The sequence below is a fragment of the Phyllostomus discolor genome, chromosome 3 (assembly GCF_004126475.2).
Source record: "Phyllostomus discolor isolate MPI-MPIP mPhyDis1 chromosome 3, mPhyDis1.pri.v3, whole genome shotgun sequence".
Lineage (NCBI taxonomy): Eukaryota > Metazoa > Chordata > Mammalia > Chiroptera > Phyllostomidae > Phyllostomus > Phyllostomus discolor.
In genome coordinates this window covers 178,466,951-178,484,645 of record NC_040905.2, presented here as the reverse complement: position 1 = coordinate 178,484,645, position 17,695 = coordinate 178,466,951, and the positions used below count along the sequence as shown (strand labels likewise).

The following is a 17,695-nucleotide window of genomic DNA, read 5'->3' as shown; positions in this document are numbered from 1 at the left end:
TGAGTCATAATGTGCTTGAGAGTTCTTCCAGAGCTGGGGCAGTGTGATGAAGCGCGTCCTCAGATGGTAATTTCAACTCATACACATTAACAGCTGCCTTTTGGACTCCCTAATTATTAGGTAACCTGTCCCAGATCCCAGCCCAGCCCATCCTAAACACTCCCTGCTTAGAGCAGAGCTGGGTGCTTAGAGGGGGTCCTCGTATAATTTCCCTCAGAAGATCAAGATTGAATGTGAGACCTAATTCTTTAATAGGACATAAAAAGTAGCTGCTGTGTATTCAAGCTAGATTTAAAACAAAAACAAACTAAAAAACTATTTAGGCACATTCTCCACTCCTTGTACTTCCGAGAAAGTGAAGGAACTTTCCTCTGTGTTGTGGTTACTGAGTGCTTTATAACAAAATACCCCACCACTTGGTGGCTTAGAGCAAAATCAGTCATTGATTTGACTCCCAAAGGAGCAGTTTTGACTGGGCTTAATGTGAACACCGTGGGAGCAATTTGACTGGGTCTGGAGAAGTGACTTCCAAGAGGGCTTACTCACCTGGCTGTGTAATTGCTACATGCTTCCGCAAGAGAGTGCAGCTGGTGTCTCAGTTCCACTCCCCATGGGCCTGTCCACAGGGCTACTTGGTAGATGGGTTTCAAGACCAAGTATTTTAAGAAAAACAAAAGTAGTCAGTTTTTTTTTTTTTAAGGTCCAGGCCCAAAACTGGCCCGGTCTCATTTCTCCCATATTGTAATGGTCAAGCAGTTCCCGCTCACCCAGAGTGGAGGGCCACAGGTCCTGCTGCTTGATGGGTAGAATTTCAAAGAATTTGTGAATTTATGACTCAATCTACTACACACTGTCGTCCCAGAAGGGGAAAAATGTCAGAGCACGGTTTTCTTCTCCATGTTCGCTTTTTTCCTGAGGAACAGGGACGACCTGGTTGTTGAATATTGTGGAAGGAACTGGGTACGCTTGATGGAGCCCCTTTCACTTGGGAAAGTCTCTCCAAAAGGTGGCATGTATTGTAGCCTGCTGTCCCAGTGTGCGGTAGGTAGTAAGCTTGGCTTGGCCCTGTGGTTCTCGTTTGCTAAAAACTGTGCTGATGTGGATGTAACAGAACTCAGTACTGTAAGCATTTTAAAGTACATTCACAGTGTTGTGCAACCACTGTCATCAACCAGAACTTTGTCATCACCCAGAGAAGAGACCCTGTAACCCTTAAGCAATCATCCTTACCTCTGTGCCCAGCCCCTGGCAACCTCTAGTCTGCGTTCTGACTCTGGATTTATATATCCTGGATGCTTCATATAAATGGGGTTGTGTGGCATTTTTGTGTGGGTTCCGTCACTTAGCCTGTTTCCTGGTTCATCCACGTCGTAGCATGTGTCAGTACTTCCTCTCCTTTTACAGCTGAATGATATTCCACTGTATGAATGCACTGCACTTTATTCCTTAACCTGCTAATGGACACCTACATCATCTGCGTATTGTGAATAATGCTGCTGTAACATCTGACTTGACCTGGTCAAGGGCTGGGGAGGGGTGGAAGGAGACCCTGGCAGTGATTCGGGAGGAAGACTCCAGACAAACTCACAAGGGGTTCATAAGCTCCCCCGCAGTCAGAATGACAGGAGTGGGGTTTTTTGTCCTATGGCCACGCTCCCTCAGGCTCCAGGGGATGACAACTATAGCAAGAGCTCATGTTCGTTGGGTAGTTTGTGTGTTAAGTTTTAGTTCCAGCACTCTGCAGGTATTATCTCAGTTATCACAGTCTTTATGGGACAAGTGGTGTCCCCACTTTATAGGAGAGGGAACTGTTTAACCTGAACTTTCTGCAGTGGGTGGGGGGGGGCAAGTTGGAAAGTCCTGCTAGAAGGGGTTGTAGGTGGTGTTTGAAGGGTCGAGGAAATCTTTCACTGGCATCTGTTTTGAGCCATTTCAAATAGTTCTCACCTTCTCCTTCTTCCCAGTTCATAGAGGCTGGGTAAGGGTGTGGTCAGGGCTGGGTGGGGAGCAGCATTCCACTGCCTTTGACCCAGGGATGTGACCCTTGGCTGCTTGGAGGGGTTCTCAGGACCTGGAGAGCAGTTTGCACTTGCTGTATCCCCTCTGGGCCACCAGAGGGCAGAACTTCTGCACACCCTGGCCTCCCTCCCAGCTTGGGAACAAAGCAATAGTAGTACTCAACCCCACCAGACTCAATGCCTTTTAAAAAAACAACTATTAATACTTTCTAATGTCCCCCTTAATAAAGTTCACCCAAGCAAATACTACATATGATGCCTTATCTCTAAACAAAAAAAGGGAAGGTAATGTGTAATAAGTGAACGGGCTTTGGTGTGCAGGGGCTGCACTAGACAAACGTGTTGCAGTAGGTGAGTGCTGGTGCCCTTCGGTGGGTCACTGGATGAAGAATTCCAGGGCAGCTGGGTGTTTGTGTGTTGGATTCACGACAGATGCAGTGTGATTTGTTTTGAAATGATAAACAACTCTTGTTAGAAATAAAATGGAATACAATTGTCCCTTTGTTACATTCTTGGAAACTTCAGGGAATATTAAAACTGCAAAAAAGATTTCTATTTATGTATAAAAGAGTTAGATTTTGTGCTCCTACAGTTATAAACAGGTTTTTTCATTTGACCCTACATGAATGTCCAGTGGGGTATTTAAAAACCAATTCTTTTTTGTGGGTGACGAGCTGTCTTCCGTTAGAACTCCAGCCTGTACCCGAGAACATGAGATGCCCTATCTTTCCACCACAAGGTTAAGCCACCTGAGAGCCAGGGCTTTGTGTTGCAGGTCCTCAAACCCTCCTGGGTGCCCATACAGTACCCAGTGTGGACTCACTGGGGACAGTGGATGGACTGAGCCCTTCCTCTATGGCTGAGGGTGACTCTCATCCAGCTGGAGCATGTCGACTGCACCCTAAATATGAGGGTTGATGTAAACTGAAGCCAGGCAGGAGGTGCCCCACGTTGGCCAGAGAAGAAAATCAGGGCTCCATAGTTTCTTAGGCAAGATACATCCACCCAGCTGGGCCCTGCCAATCCCTGGCACCCTATGCGGCTGTTGTGCTTGCAGTTCCTGGGACAGAAACTGTGTGCCTTTGTGAAAGAAGTTAATTGGTTCCAAAGCTCATTTTCTGGCCAGAGCTGAGCAGTAGCCCGGTACTGTTGCTAGGTCCTATGACCCTGGTCCTATGACCCTGGTTAGGATCGTGGGATAAGGAAGCATCTCCCTGGAGCCCTGTGGGGGGATGGGCTCAAGCCCAGCCCATGCTGGCCAGATTGTAGCTTCCCTAGCCAGTGCCCAGCAAGCTGCATGCCAGCAACACACCCACACCTCCAACCTCCTGAGCTGCCACTGGCACGTGGTTGCTCATTGGAAGGTTTCCTCTTGTGTCTTCGCCATAGCAGCTCTGGTGTTCCTTCCAGGCGTGGTGTCTGTGACAGACGGCTTGTATAGGAGGCGGGCAAGTGGACTGACACCACAGAGGCCTCTGTAAAATGGAGACGAGCAAGCCTGGGTCAGCACATCCCATGCCTCATTCACTCAAGTCCCATCTTTGCAGTTCTTTTATCCATGAACTATGCGTGCTTTTAGCTTACTCCTCTTGAAATGACCCAAGGACAGAGGATTAGGAAGTATGTGATATGAAATGGCTTGCTGGGGAGTGGTCAAATTCATACACATTTCTGCTCCAGAGACCAATTTCTGAGGGATGCCAAGGATGGTCAATTTTTATTTATTGGTTGGAATACATCATGATCAAGGATGTTCTAAGTAAGGCAATGATTTCAGCATTGATCGTGTAATATCCTCTGACCACTTGATTAGGTCACATGAATTTCAATTTGAATTGAAGGCTTACTTTGAGAGTTCACTCTCATGTGCCAGAGTGTGATGGCAGAGTATCACAAATCCCTAAAATTACAGCCAAACACGCATATCTCCACACATCATGGTTTGTTCACCTGAATTAGAGTTTAGGATACAGTACCAAAAGGGATGCTGGAATGTCTGGATTAGGTTAGAAATTTATGGCTAATTCCATTCTGGACCACTGCTGTGCAGTGACTTACATTTCATTGTAGAGCTTTCACAATTATAGCAATGATCTCTGAAAGACTTTTGTCCACACTGACTTGGATAAATTTTTCTGGAGCTGATGGAGGCTCCAGAGTATCGAACTGGGACTGCAGTAACTCAGGGGGCATAAAATGTCCTTTTCTTTTGGATAAGCGTTCAGAGATGACCTCAAATGACCCGCTCAGATGGACCACAAGGAGCTTCACCTCAGCCAGCTTCCCTTCCTTCCCCGGCTTATCACGCTTCGCAAGTGCACCATCTTTTCCTTGGATTAAGATGTCTCTGTACACTTTCTTCAGTGCTGAACAGGCTAGAACTACATGCTGTCCTGAGGCTACATCTCTGTTTTAAAAAAAAGCAGAGGGAGAGGAAGAAGTGCTAAAGAATTATGACGTTTAAAATATTTGGTGTCAACTCTAGGTTGAGTCCTATACCACTTCCCTGCAAGCGGAAGGCATTAGAGAATGGTGGTCAAGATTTCAGGCCGTGCTGGTTTTGAGGCAAAGGTCTCCTGTCAGTGAACTGAACTATCTTGGGCAAGGTATGCATTTCCCTGACCATCAGTGCATCACCTGTTAAATGGGGCTGCCCATAGAGGACCTGCCCATAGAACTGCGAGAAGGAAAAGGTTTATGGAGCTGGGCACACGGCAGTAAGTGCGTGGTGAGTGTTGGCTCAGGTGCCACGTGTTATGTGTTTCAAGCACTTACATACTGATACTGTTTGAAGTACTGCTCATGCTTCATCTTGTTAATTCTTCACAATAATCTGTGACTAGGAGTGATTGAACCACTTTTTTGAGTGAAGAAACAGGCTCCCAGAAGCCCAATGGCTAGGAATCCCAGCTAGTGGTTGTGGAGATGTCTAGGTTTGTCTCCGGAACCCAACTGGACTATACGAATACGTCTGTGGCTGGTCAAAATCATTGCTGGTTATTATATAGAAAAACATTCCATTTCTGGGATCTTTTCTCATCAATCAGTTGTGATTTCAAGGGTCTATTTTTTTCTTGTCCTTTCTGATGGGTCTTCTTTACTCACAGGCTTATGCCAAGGCCCGATGCTCTTACCTTAGTAAAATTTCATGCAAGTTGCACAGCCATGGAATCCTGTCCTGAAATTAAAGCAAACAAAAGTGACTTTTCCAGGTATTGTTTGTACCTAAACATAGCTCATCTTCTTGGCCAATGTTAAGTCCAGAGAGACCTGAGTGGTTTTGAGGAGGCCATACACAAGGCCGAGGGTCAAGTCACTGGGCAGTTAAGCACAGAAATGTTTTCCTGGTTCAGGCGTCAGGGGCTCTTTTCTTAATAACGAAGATTGCCCTGAAACTCCAGGGTATGTCTCCCCCATCTCAGCTCCCTGTTGTACGTGTTTTCCCTGGTTCTAATACGATCACAGGTCTCCGTTGGTTGTACTGCATGATTCTCTAGGTGCCTCTGATCTCAAATGCAGGGAAGTATTCCCAGAAACCCTATGGTCAGCTACCCTTCCTTCAAACCCTCCTGAACTAAAACTCTAGTCAGGTAAAAGCATCGTGAGAAATTTGCTTTTCCAAAGACAAGACAGAGGACATTTACACTGGGACCCTACAGTGTTTCACAGGGACTTCCTCCTGAGACATGTTTTCCTTCAGGGGGTAAATGCTCATTGGCCGTAATGCACTTAAAAAGAAACTTTTTATTAATGAAAAATTCAAACAGATAAAAACAGACAAAATAGCACAAAACAAACTTCTGCGAACTCGTAACACAGCTTCAACAGCTGCCAACCACATCTCATTTCACGGTTTATCCCTGCTAGGTCCCCCCTGTGCTCTCACCCTTCGTTATTTTGATGCATGTTCTAGAAACATGAAGCATGTTAAAAAGTCCTTGCTTTTACATATTTGATTAGTACGGTTTCATTTAGGATATCTGCATTTATGTAATGGAGACCTCCAGGTTTTCTTCTTGTACAGCCCATATTAAATTTCAATATCTAGGTTATCCTAGCCTCATAAAATGAGTAGCTTTCCCTCTAATTCTATTTTTGTATATTGCATATCGTATGTTATTGTTATGGAGTGAACATTTGTCTCCCCCAACTTTAACATGCTGAAGCCCTAACCTCCCAATGTGATGGTGTTGGAGGTAGCTAGGTTAGATGAGATCATGAGGATGGTGCCCTTGTGATGGGTTTAGTGCTCTTCTAAAGGGAGACCTGGGAGCTACTGGTCACACTCTCTTGCCTCGCCCAGGTGAGAGCAGAGTAAGAGGGCAGCCATCTGCAAGCCTGGAAGAGGGCGCTCACGAAGAATCTGACCATGCTGACATCTTGGTTTGGATCTGGGCTTCCAGGCTGCAGAACTGAGAAATAAATGTCTGTTGTTTAAGCCAACCATCTGGGTCTGGGGCCTTTTTTGAGGGAGGTCTCCAATTATAGATTCCATTTCTTGAATGAACAGTTATATTCAGGTACTGTATTATTGATTCAATTTTGGCACCTGCAACACTTGAGGAAGCAGGAAGAGTCTACATGCGCAGGCAGATCTCTGGATATTTCTGATTCTCGTGCCAAATGCAGCACCAGCAAGGTCACGGTTTCACTGTGGGGGAAGGCAGACCCTTGTGTCCCTGAGCATTGTCTCTGCCATCAGGCCACTGCTACCCAAGCCCATTTTCCCATAGTAATTTGTTTTTCAATGAAATTGTCCAATTTTATCAGTCAAGTTTACCGACATAAGCTTGTTCATGACCTGCATTTCATTCCTAATCTTAACTGTACGTTTTACCCTCCTGACCAGTCTTGCCAGGGATTTGTCAAACAATTAGTTCTGCTCATCACCTAGTTTTATATTTCATTAATTTCCGCATTCATTTCTATTTCCTAGTATCACATTCTTCCTTTTAGCTTATTGGGGTTTTTTTCCTACTTGAACACTTAGCTCATCATTTTCCATTCTTATTTTTCCAAAAGTGCATTCAGAGGCTATTTCTTCCTTTGTAGTGTTTCAACTGCATCCCACAAGTTTTGGCTGATGGCATTTTTGTTGTATATTTCAAAATATTTTATATTTCCATGTTTAATTTACACATTCCTTATGAATGTTGATTTTCATTTTCCAACTTTATTTTTACAGCTTCTGACCACTTTAGTGATTTGTGAGACTATGCTGCTGGAGTTGATGTTCAAGGTCATCTCACTCCTGATAGTCCCTACATGCAAGGGTGAGAGGGGGAATGGTGCCCCCCCCACACACACTAGCCTGGTGCTTAGAAGCAGTGGGCACAATGAATGTTCCACTGAGGGTTAAGTCAGGATGTCATGAGGACAGAGAAGGGTTCCTGGGCCTATGGTTCCAGTGATCTGATGGAAACATCTAGAGAAATAAAGTATCCTCCAGAAGGGGGTGGTGGTTAGAGGGAGAGGGGAGATGGAGCTCCAAGGGACAGACAGAGGTGGCCTGTGTCCAGTCCTGGCAGGGGAGGCAGAGAGGGCGATGAAAGAGTGGGGAGGCAGCAGAGAGGAAAAGAACCAGTCTCACCCCATGTGAAAGTGAATTTGAGACCATAAAGAATGCATGTAAAAAGTATATATTTTATATATAAATAAAAGGGAAAACCTCTAAAATTCCATCAGTAGGTATTTTTGGAAGATGAAGCCAAAGGTGATGTATTCTGTGCATTTTTCAGTACTTTCCAAAATTCCTATACAGAATAAGTGTCACATTTATAACCAGGAAAAAATTCCTCTTTTAAATACTTTGAAGTTGAAGTCTGCTCAAGTGTGACTGCGGGCTGCCAGGACAGCGTGGGGGCTCACTGCCTGGAAACTCGCAAGTTCTTTATCATCAGCATGCTAATAACATGCCTTTCCAGAGGGTGCTGTCCCACAGAGCTTTCGGCTGCACTGGAAGTGTCCTCTGTCTGCACCGTCTGGACTGGTAGCCACCAGTCACAAGTAGCTGCTGAACACCTGAAATGTGGCCCTGGAGCCCAGGAACTGGGGTTTACATCTCACTTATGGAAGCAGCCTTAAGGAGAGCTTGGCGTATTCACCTCCGGTTCTTGTCTTCACGCCTCAGCCCTCTGAGCACAAAACCCTTCCAAAACCCTCCCAAGACTCTACCCCAGGCAGAACCCCTGCCTCTGCCTAGGACTCTCTAGTTGATCCTCCTCATGATATCAAAGGGGCAGGGCTGGTTGCCAGGTGACCAGGAGGGGTGACCCTGCCAGCTCAGCTCTGACCCACACCTTCACTCTGAGACTTGCTGGGCTTCTGTCAGGAAGGCAAACCATCTTCGGTCCTGCCCTTGCTCTGTTCTGCCTCTCCCTCAAGTCTGGCTGATTCGCACAGTTTCTCCTAAATATATTCAGGGACTCCTTACGTTTCTTCCAGTAACTGATAACCATGTCTTGGGTATGATAAATTCCTCTTCTGATTCCTACTCCCCCACCCCATCCATATTGCCCACTTAACAGGGCTCGCCCTTGAACACAGGAAGAGCATGTAAATGCCATTTTAAAGTCTGTCCATTTGGATTACTTTCCTTTGTTCTTTAACTTAACTCTTACGTGCAGCTCAGCAAGGAGAAAGATGAGACTTGCATGGGCACATCTGACACACTACAGAAATGGTTTGCATTATATACACATGTTTACACAGGTATGCTATTAGGAACAATAATACATGAAAAGTGATACTGAATACTTGGAGTACTGATCTGTGCATTTATTTTAATTATCTCATTTAATCCTTCCAAGGACTCAATGAAATGGTACAGTCCCTACTTCAGGGGAGGAAAATAAGGTGCAGAGAGACGAACCCATTTGACGAAGGTCACACAAGCTTAGTGTTAAGGCTCAGTTATCTGCACCGTGTCTCTTATCTCTAGTATGAGTGTTATCTTGTATGGTTCACTTCCTATCTTCTCAAGTCAAAGGTTGCGAATTTATTTTGTTGGCTCAAGGCTTGAATCACTGTGAACTCAAGCTGCACTCACTGACACAGAGATGTGCACTTTTAGAATGCTGCAGAATTAGACCTGCTAACGGGGCAGTGACTCAAGTTTTCAAGGCAGGACAAAGAGAAGAGTGAGATGTTGGGGGCACAACGGGCTGTGAGCCAAGTTCACAGGAAGTGAAAACAACAGTGCTGATCTTTGGCCAGTTCCATGCCATCTTGTCCTTTGGACACATCTGGCATGTGGGCCTGGCTGGGGCCCCTGCTCTGTGGACTCAGACCTTGACCCTGTCATCACAGTGTCCCTGGGGTGACAGCTAGCTTAGTCAACGAATCCACAGTTTGTAAGTCTGGCTTGAGAGACACCCGTAGGAAATGGCCTCGTGAAGGTGCATATACAAATGGAGGGTGGCTATGCATTCATTCCTCCTCTCCTTCATTCATTTATTCACAAATCTGCCACAAATATTTTCTGACATTTACTCTGTGTCAGGCCTTGGGGATGTACAATGGTTAACAGAAATGGCCACAGTCCCTGCCCTTTTGGAGGTAAAATTTAGTTGCATAGATAAATATTACTCTAATTCTCACACCATCCAATGCCAAGCTGCAAGTGGGACAAGGGCAGTAAGGGATATGTCGCCATGAGAGTTTACTATATGAAGTTTTACTTTAGTGGGTCAGGGAGGGCTTCCTTGCAGAAGTGGCACAGGAGCTGAGATGTGAGGGATGAGTGGGGCTAACTTGGTGGCAAGGTGAAGCAAGCACATTCCAGGCAGTGGACCAACAGGTACAAAGGCTCTGGGAAGGAGCATGGCAGGAGGAGCTGAAAGGGGCCATGGTGGCTCCATGGGAAGTATAGAGGGGTGCATGGCAACTAAGGAGAGTGGACAGGGTCAAGGTCATTCTGGCCTAACCATGCATGATTAGGCATTTAGGCATTTGGTATTGACCCTGAGATTGGTGGGAGAATTCCAAAGGGCCAGATTTGAATTTGCAAAGATCATTCTGGCTTGGGGTAGATGCCAGAGTCTGGTGATGGTACAGGCTGACAGCACCTGGGAAGGGAAGATGAACTTCCCCACGTATGAGGTCCTTTCAGGAATGACATTCTGCACATTAAAATTCTTCTACAAAGTGTTCTGGTAGACCCTGCCCAAGCTGGGGCATCACTTCTGATGCTGAGGTAAGAGAAGTTCAGGGCCAAAGCTAATATTTGCTGAGACCCCACTGTCTGCCTGGATCATGGAGCACTGTCCCTGAGTTATATCATAACTTAGGAGCTGAACTACACCAAGCATTGCAAAGATCTGAACCTGCACCACTCAGCTGGAATATGTGTGTTGGAAACAGCGAACATTACCTGGTCGTTCAGCGGAATCCCTTTCCCCATCTTTATTCGATTTTCTTCTGGGTGATAGTCATCTGCATCATAGAATTTCCATCCTAGCTTTAAGGACAAAGGGAAAGATTGTGTGTGGCAGGCAGTGTGGCCCACCTGCCAGCTGCTCACCACCAGCAGCCCGAGGGCTACCGCCAGTGCAGGAGGGAGGTCTGGGATGCCACATCAAGATCCCTGCTCATGGGCTGCTGCAGCTCCTTTTTCCACTCATTGTGGTTCATAATCACCAGAGGAAGACAAAATTCCTCCAGTGGTTTTCACAAACCTTGCGCAGGTATTCCGCTGAGTTTTACAAACTACCACAGGCCAGAAGAAAGGGTGGGCAAAGGGAGAGAAATAGGAGATGACAGAATGGTACTCGTAAGGGGGGGTCATTAGGGCCGGTTACCTCGGATGCCAGCAGGGCGCCCACGGTTGATCTGCGGAAAGGACACAGGTGTTCAAACGACTGCTCCTGACTGCTCTTTATTAACCTGCGCGGCACCTCCTTCTATCCAAGGGTGGCTGCCCCACTGGTATTAAAATACCAGTAACTTTATGATGTTGAAGGAGTGAGAGTGATGCTCCTGACCTTGGAGTCTAGAGCCTGACCCTAGTTTCCTTCAGGACTTTAAATGACATAATGACCCAGTTACCAGTAATTTCCCCCCACCAAAAGCAATATGTAAGATCTCATTGAACTCCCTGTATTTTTTTCTGCTCTATAGATGTTTATTTTTTGAGAAAAATACTGAATAATGAGATCAATTAGATCTTGAAATTATCCTTGACTCCTCCCTCCCTCTCTTACACCCTACATCCAGTCCGTCAACCCATCTTTTTGGCTCTGCCTTCAATATCCCTCCAGCATATGGCCCTTCTCTTCATCTGCATTGTTCCTCCGACCTCATCTCCCACCACTCAGCCACACTGGCTTCCTTGCTGGTCCCAGAAGAAGCCAAGCCTCAGGGTCTTTGCACCTGCCCCACCTCCCCCGCCTACAATGCCCTTGCGCCAGCTATCAACATGGCTTATTCCCTTGCTTCTTGTGAGTCTTGGTCAAATACCACTTCCTCTGAGGAGCCTTCCTGGACCATTCTTCCTGGCTCTTTGTTCTACTATCTCTCCTATATTTTCCTCCAGAGCACCACCCACCACCTGCCACACAAGACACATGTTTGTTCACTTACTGCCTGTTGCCCACAGTAGAGTGTAAACTCTGTGAGGGCAGGGCAAGTTTTATCTGTCCTGGTTACTGTGTCCAGTCAGTGACACTGAGTAAGGATTGAGTTCAATAACTACTTACTGAGTGCATCACTATCATGACCATAATTGTAACGGTAGAAATCATCTGGTTCAGAACCTCCTCCTCCGATTCCAGGCGGAGATGGGTGCTGCCCAAACTCACACAATCCAGCAGGCAGAACCAAGACCAAGGGCTCCCATACATGGCGCCAGTCTCACGTTCTCAGCTTCTCCGACTCATACATTAGTTAGGGAGTCTCCGTCAACACGTTTTATTTTCATTTCAGTTAAGGTTCCCCAAATTATTTTAACTTCTCAAGATTTAAGGCTAAAAATGCACAATAATTTTGGAAAGCTAAACCTGCCCACCTAGGACAAGAAAGAGTCTGTAATATACACCTGACCACACCGGCAGTTCCTGATCCAGAGGACTGTGGGCCTCGGAAGGTTATGATATTTTAGTTAAGTTCTGTTTTTTGCTGCCTCTGGTGGAATGCTGTAGAGGCTGTCATTCCTGATAAAGGGCAAAGTTCGATTTTGGTTTAATCAAAAGAAAGGCTGGCGCCCTCAGCCCCCAAGCCGGCCAGCCAAGAGGCTTGGAGGCAGCCAGGATCCCTCCTGCCTCCCAAGCCCTCCGGGGCCTCTTTCCGTGTTAACACTGACTTCTTCCAGCTTTAGCTGGTAAACTGATCAAAGACGGGGAAACAAGGTTAAATTCACGTTCCAAAATCTAATCAGAAAGCACGGGGCCTCGCAGGAGGGAGCTGCTGCTCTACACAGCCTGACAAAGGTCTGCAGAAGCCTGGGACCAGGTTTGCCCCCGCGCTTCGGGCTTTGCATCCTCCACCCTGTTCTGACCCCACCCCTGAACACCGCCCCTGTGACCGTTCCAGCCGCTCCAGGTGCCCCAGCCGCTCCAGGTGCCCCAGCAGGCGCCTCTTTGCAAGCGGCCTCCCTGTGGATGCACGGAGCCCCCAGGATCTCGACCGTGGTGCCGCGACAGGTGCCCGGGGGCGAGCAGGCTGGAGGGTGGGAAGGGGGAGCAGGTGCCCCGAACCTCACTTTACTGCAAAGCGGAGGGAGGTTCCCAGGGCTGCCCGGTCGCCGTTGGAACGGAACGAAACCCGGTTTGGCTTCCGCCGTGCCGCCCCCTCCCCCCGGACGCCCCCCTGCCCCTGCCCTCCTGGACCTACTTTCCTGAGCCGCTCACGCCCATGACCAGTATCGGGGCAGGTGCCGCCATGGCCCCTGTCCAGCTCCTTCCCGCTGCTTCCGGGGCCCCGGCGCTCCGCCTTCCCAGCCACCTAGGGCGGAGCGGCGAGAGGGCCGGGCGCTAGGCCGCCGGTGACGCGCCCAGTTCCCCCGCCCGGCGCGTCCCTGGCTAAACCTGAGTCTGCGGCGGTGGGTCTGAGCAGCCTGCGAGGGTGGGGTGTGGGGGCGGGAAGCCGGCCCGCAGCCCCTCCTCCTGCCACCTGCGGTCTTCTGGGTCCCTCTGCGCTGCTGGGGCCTCGCCCTCCAAGGCCAGACTCTCCTGCTCCTCCAACACCAGATGGAAATAGATTTGATTTATTTAAAATGTTATTGTAGCCCTCCCTGGCCGGGTAGCTCAGTTGGAGCGTCGCCCCACAAGGCCAGAGTTTTCGGGTTCGGTCCTAGTTGGGGCGCATACAGGGAGGCATGGATGGGTGGAGCAACAAATTGATGTCTCCGCTCCCACTGTCCCCCTCTTCCCTCCTCTCTCTGTCTAAAAAAAAATCAATAAATTAAAGAAATTTAAGATGTTATTATAAAAAGAATAAACAGATAAATGCACACTTTCTCGCACCATTTAGCAATAAGTATCCATTTCCCGAATGATCCCCCCTCCTCCGTAGGTAGATGAGTTTGAGTATTTTATGAAATTGGGATCATGCTGTACATGGTGTTTTGTAACCTGGCAATTTGTTACAATAATGTGAGGAGGACATCTTTTGCTGTCAAATATGGATGAGATGAAACCATACTTGTACATGTCATGGCTGCAGGCCTCTGCTATTTCATCTGCTCCTGTTCTCTCGTAAATTCCTTAAGGGGAAGGAGCCCCTCTTTGAAGAGCCGATTTGCTTTAAAACAGTATGTTAATTATAGGATCTAACCTGCTTACATGAACAAGTAACACCCGTGGTGTACAGTGATGAATCAGGGCGCTGGGCCGAAAGTTTTTGTGGGAAGTCTCCCTGTCATTGGTCTACAAGTTGAACATGTTGCACCACCTGTGACTGAGGGGAATGTCCCTGCTCTCTTCATCCTATAGAATAATGACGTTGGGCAAAAACACTCTTCACTCTCTGTGTGTACAACCATATTATGCAGTGTGGGTCCTGCATTTCGTCAGGTGTTTAGAACTGACAGCCATCTCAAGAGGCGGGTGGTTCGGTTGTGTCATGGTTGCCCACAGGATATGGATCTAGTTCAGGTAGAATTTGATGCGGTGCATCGCAGCCACACCTGTGATGCACCCCATCGCCGTGGACTCTGCCACACCACTGTGCACGAGCTCGTGGCTTTGTATCCAGACTCCAGAGATAGTTCACACTGAAGAGCTGTGGAAAACCAGTTTAACGTGTTCAAGGCTGCAGCTAGCCTGAGCATCATGCATGCAAATTATTCCCCATTAGATACATCATCATATGTAGCAAATATAGCCACTTACAACTGGTCCCATCAGCTGCTAGTCAATATTTGTCCACAAAGTTGGTGGTATAGCCCAGCCATTTAGGTCCATGTTCACAAGGTAGCCCAAGCAGTACAGATGACTTCCCTCACGGCCATCAGCACACGTCTCAAGGAAGTTGACTCAGCTCTTATTCTAATACCTGGAGTTCTAGATGAGATACTGAAATTTTGTGAGTCATAGAGACACTTGGAGCAAGAAGTTGGACCCGACTGACTTCTATATGCCAAGGCTACACACCACCCAGAAGCTGCCAAGGTGACCCTGCCTGCCTTCCCAAAACTTGCATCAGAGATGAGTGCCACAGTGAAGAATTACCAGCAAGGTTGTCCTGTCCTGGATGGAATACCTGACACAAAGCTCCAGGATGCATTTTGCAGGAAGCTCAAGAAAACAGGGTAGTCAACATTTACTGATGAGCAGTGGGCCATCCTAAGTTTATGGGGTATCACTCAAGACATCATAAATACTACGCTTGGATCATGCAAGAGACACAGAAATGAGTCTCCTACTTCAGTGATCATGGGTGATTATAAATAAATAAATAAATAAATAAATATATATTTGATTAGAAACACTTCCCATGACATTTTGCTCAATCTCCTTCATTACCCAAGTTCATATTACTTGGCACCCTTGAAACTATAAAGCTGACATATTTCAGTTGCCCCTGCACTGACTTTGTTTTTCCTACTTAGGCAGAGTAGGTGAGAATTCAGTGTTGCCAGATGTTGCAGATGCAGAAATTGAGACCTGTGGAGAGGAGGTGGCTGGTCTAAGACCCTACAGTTCACTTATGGTCAACGACCATTTCTTGAGCCTCAACCGGCCAGGGGACTCGGAAGATGAGCCTTACCCCCCAGGTGTTTGCAGGCAGGCAGGGGGAGCTGTGTGAGCAAACACTGTAACTTGTGCTCTGCTTTACCAGCTCTGGCGAAAAAGTTAGCTCTCATTTCTTTCAAGGTTCAAGTCAAAACGGTTAAAGTCTGGTTCGTCTCCCCAGATTTCCCCTCCCCACAAAATGTCTAAGGGCCTCAGATTTGCAGAATTAGTGAAGGTGGTGGGAGGAAACAGCACCCCCAAGCTGGGTCTTTGCAAAGGGTATAACAAAGGGGCTATTCATGGAGATGGGAGATGCAGGCGAGGTCAGTTAAAGCAACAAGGGGCAGTGTATTAGTGCCAGTAATGAGGGGCTGGGAAGGGGTGATGGGAGGGAGCCTTTATAAAGGGGTGAGAGAGAGAGAGAAGTCTTAGGAAGAGACACATACATCCCTTGTTGACTCAGTGGGCAGGGAATCAGAAGAATGGGTGACCTCCCCTCCCCTTCTCTTGCTCTCTGATCTGCTAGCAGCCAAACCCCAATGGCCAAACCCAACTGGAAGGCAGAGACCTGGGAAGTCTGTTGAGTTGGCCCATGCATGCCAATCTCCTGGACACAGCAGGGAAGAGAAGGGCAGAGAGTGTGCCTGATGGGCCAGAGGAAAGACATCCAGTACTTCTCTGCTCTCATCTGTCAGTGACAGTGATCTTCCACTGATGTGCCACCAGAATTTTTAAAACATGCACTACCTGACTGCTCACTCAGTCGGGGCACTGACCTCTTTTCCCTTAGATTGTCAAATTAAAAAAAAATGCCAATGGCCAACACAACAGCAGCTGTCCGGTGTTCTGAACGAATCAAAATTATACATATTTTTTTGTTAGGTTGGCAAAAATTATATTTTTTTGGTGTGCTGCAGAATTTTAGTAATTACCCCATATTTTACCATGTATAATGCGCACCCGTGTTTTTGGCCCAAACTTTCAGGGGGAAAAATCTTTCATTTTAATTTTTTAATTCAATTATTTATTTATTTATACTTAGATACTTATTTTTTGTATTATAAAGGAGTTTTAGCATTTATTTTTTAACATTATGGTAATTATGGTACAAGAAATTTTATGTAATAAATAACTACAAAACACAAGAACAGATACAAGGTACAAAAAATTTTATGTGCCAGTAACAAGTTTATGATATTTACATATGGCATTAGAACTACCCATGTATAATGCACACCTTTATTTTTCCCTCAAAAATTTGAGCATAAAAGTGTGCATTATACACAGTGACATATGGTAGTGCATGTGTGCCATGAGATGACAAAGGTTGAATATAGCTGGTCAGTGAGATAATCCTTTTGTGCATCTAGGATAACAGAACTCAGAGGTGCCCCTAAGAAGTAAATTTGACTTTTTTGGGGGGAGGGCTTCCAGAGAGTGCCACCTGCTGCGACTCTTGGACAACCCTGAGGCTGCACATGGTTCTGGTGTGAAGTCCTGACTGTCTACCGCAGGCCCTGCTGTACCAGCGGAGGCCCATGGTGCCCTGGAGACCGGGAGATCCTCAGTGAGGCACTGCTTCTTGCATGAGTCACTGCAGTGCGTGGCTCTGGTGCAGGGAGGACAGCTGGAGGGCTAGCAGCCTCTAGGTGAGAAAGCCCCTGCTCACACAGTCAGCAGTGAGAAAGGGTGTCTGAGAGGAAGCACTTATGAGGAATGCAGGGAACCTTTAGTTTCCAGCACCCTCCTGGCTTTCTGTTTGCAACCATCTCAAACTTCCCCACCTTTTCCAGAGTCTTAGATGAAATCACCCTCTGTCCACAGCCTCCTTCCCTCTCCGCAGGTGATTTACTTCAGTTCTCCATTGGCTTCCTCCCGCCTTTCCTTTAAGAAGGTATTGCTGTGAGTTTTGGGTCTTAGGACCCTTTTGTACTCTGAGAAACTTAAAAATATGTATTAATTTGTTCAGAAATAAAAATGATAAGCCCATTACATACTAACATAACACATTTTAGGAAAAATCTGTACTTTCTAAAACAAAAACTATTCATGAAAAGAGTGGCATCATTTTACATTTTTGGCAAACCTCTTTCAGGTCTGGGTTAATAGAACACTGGAAAATTCTTATACCTGCTTCTGCATTTGACCAATATGTTTTGTTTGAAGTATATGAAGGAAATGTGGCCTCATGTGGACGTGTACTGGAAATGGGGCAGGGAGTGGGTGAGTATAAAAGCCTTTGAAGAGAGTTGTCCAAATTCTTCTTTAATATCCTTGATCAGTGGTAGTTTCTTCAGGTCTAGTTCCATTGTGGAAACCATACCAATGAACTCTTTGTACTTTTACCTTAAAATTCCTTCACTAGCTCATACCTTGAATGGACCTTTTGCCCATGACTTTGTAACCTCTTGCACTGATCACGTGGAAAATATTGGTTCCCTGTTGCAAATCATCTAACTGTCGACACACTTCACTATACAATATGTTTTTTAAATCGCCTTTGTAATA

At 46.7% G+C, this 17,695-nt stretch overlaps 1 protein-coding gene across 4 annotated transcripts; it reads right to left on the bottom strand.

Annotated features, from left to right (window-relative positions):
- Positions 1–911: 911 nt before the first annotated feature.
- Positions 912–12,977, bottom strand: IDNK (IDNK gluconokinase). 4 transcript variants are annotated; one of them, XM_028524530.2, is made up of 5 exons: positions 12,846–12,977; positions 10,817–10,847; positions 10,390–10,476; positions 5,153–5,196; positions 912–4,425 (listed from the first exon to the last, which is right to left on the bottom strand). In XM_028524530.2, the coding sequence occupies exons 1-5, from the start codon at positions 12,893–12,895 to the stop codon at positions 4,080–4,082; spliced, it is 558 nt and encodes a 185-aa protein (XP_028380331.1). In that variant the 5' UTR covers positions 12,896–12,977; the 3' UTR covers positions 912–4,079. The 4 variants fall into 4 exon arrangements, with proteins under 4 accessions (XP_028380331.1, XP_035877670.1, XP_035877671.1 ...); XM_036021777.1 differs by having other exon boundaries at positions 10,390–10,472; positions 12,846–12,902; XM_036021778.1 differs by lacking the exon at positions 10,817–10,847 and having other exon boundaries at positions 12,846–12,939.
- Positions 12,978–17,695: the final 4,718 nt, after the last annotated feature.

Excerpts from the sequence above, each read along its gene's own strand:
- IDNK (XM_028524530.2), bottom strand. The coding sequence starts at position 12,895 with ATGGCGGCACCTGCCCCGATACTGGTCATGGGCGTGAGCGGCTCAGGA. Across the intron at positions 10,477-10,816 it reads GCGCCCTGCTGGCATCCGAG|CTAGGATGGAAATTCTATGA; the intron begins GTAACCGGCCCT and ends TTGTCCTTAAAG. Across the intron at positions 5,197-10,389 it reads GGATTCCGCTGAACGACCAG|GACAGGATTCCATGGCTGTG; the intron begins GTAATGTTCGCT and ends CTTTAATTTCAG.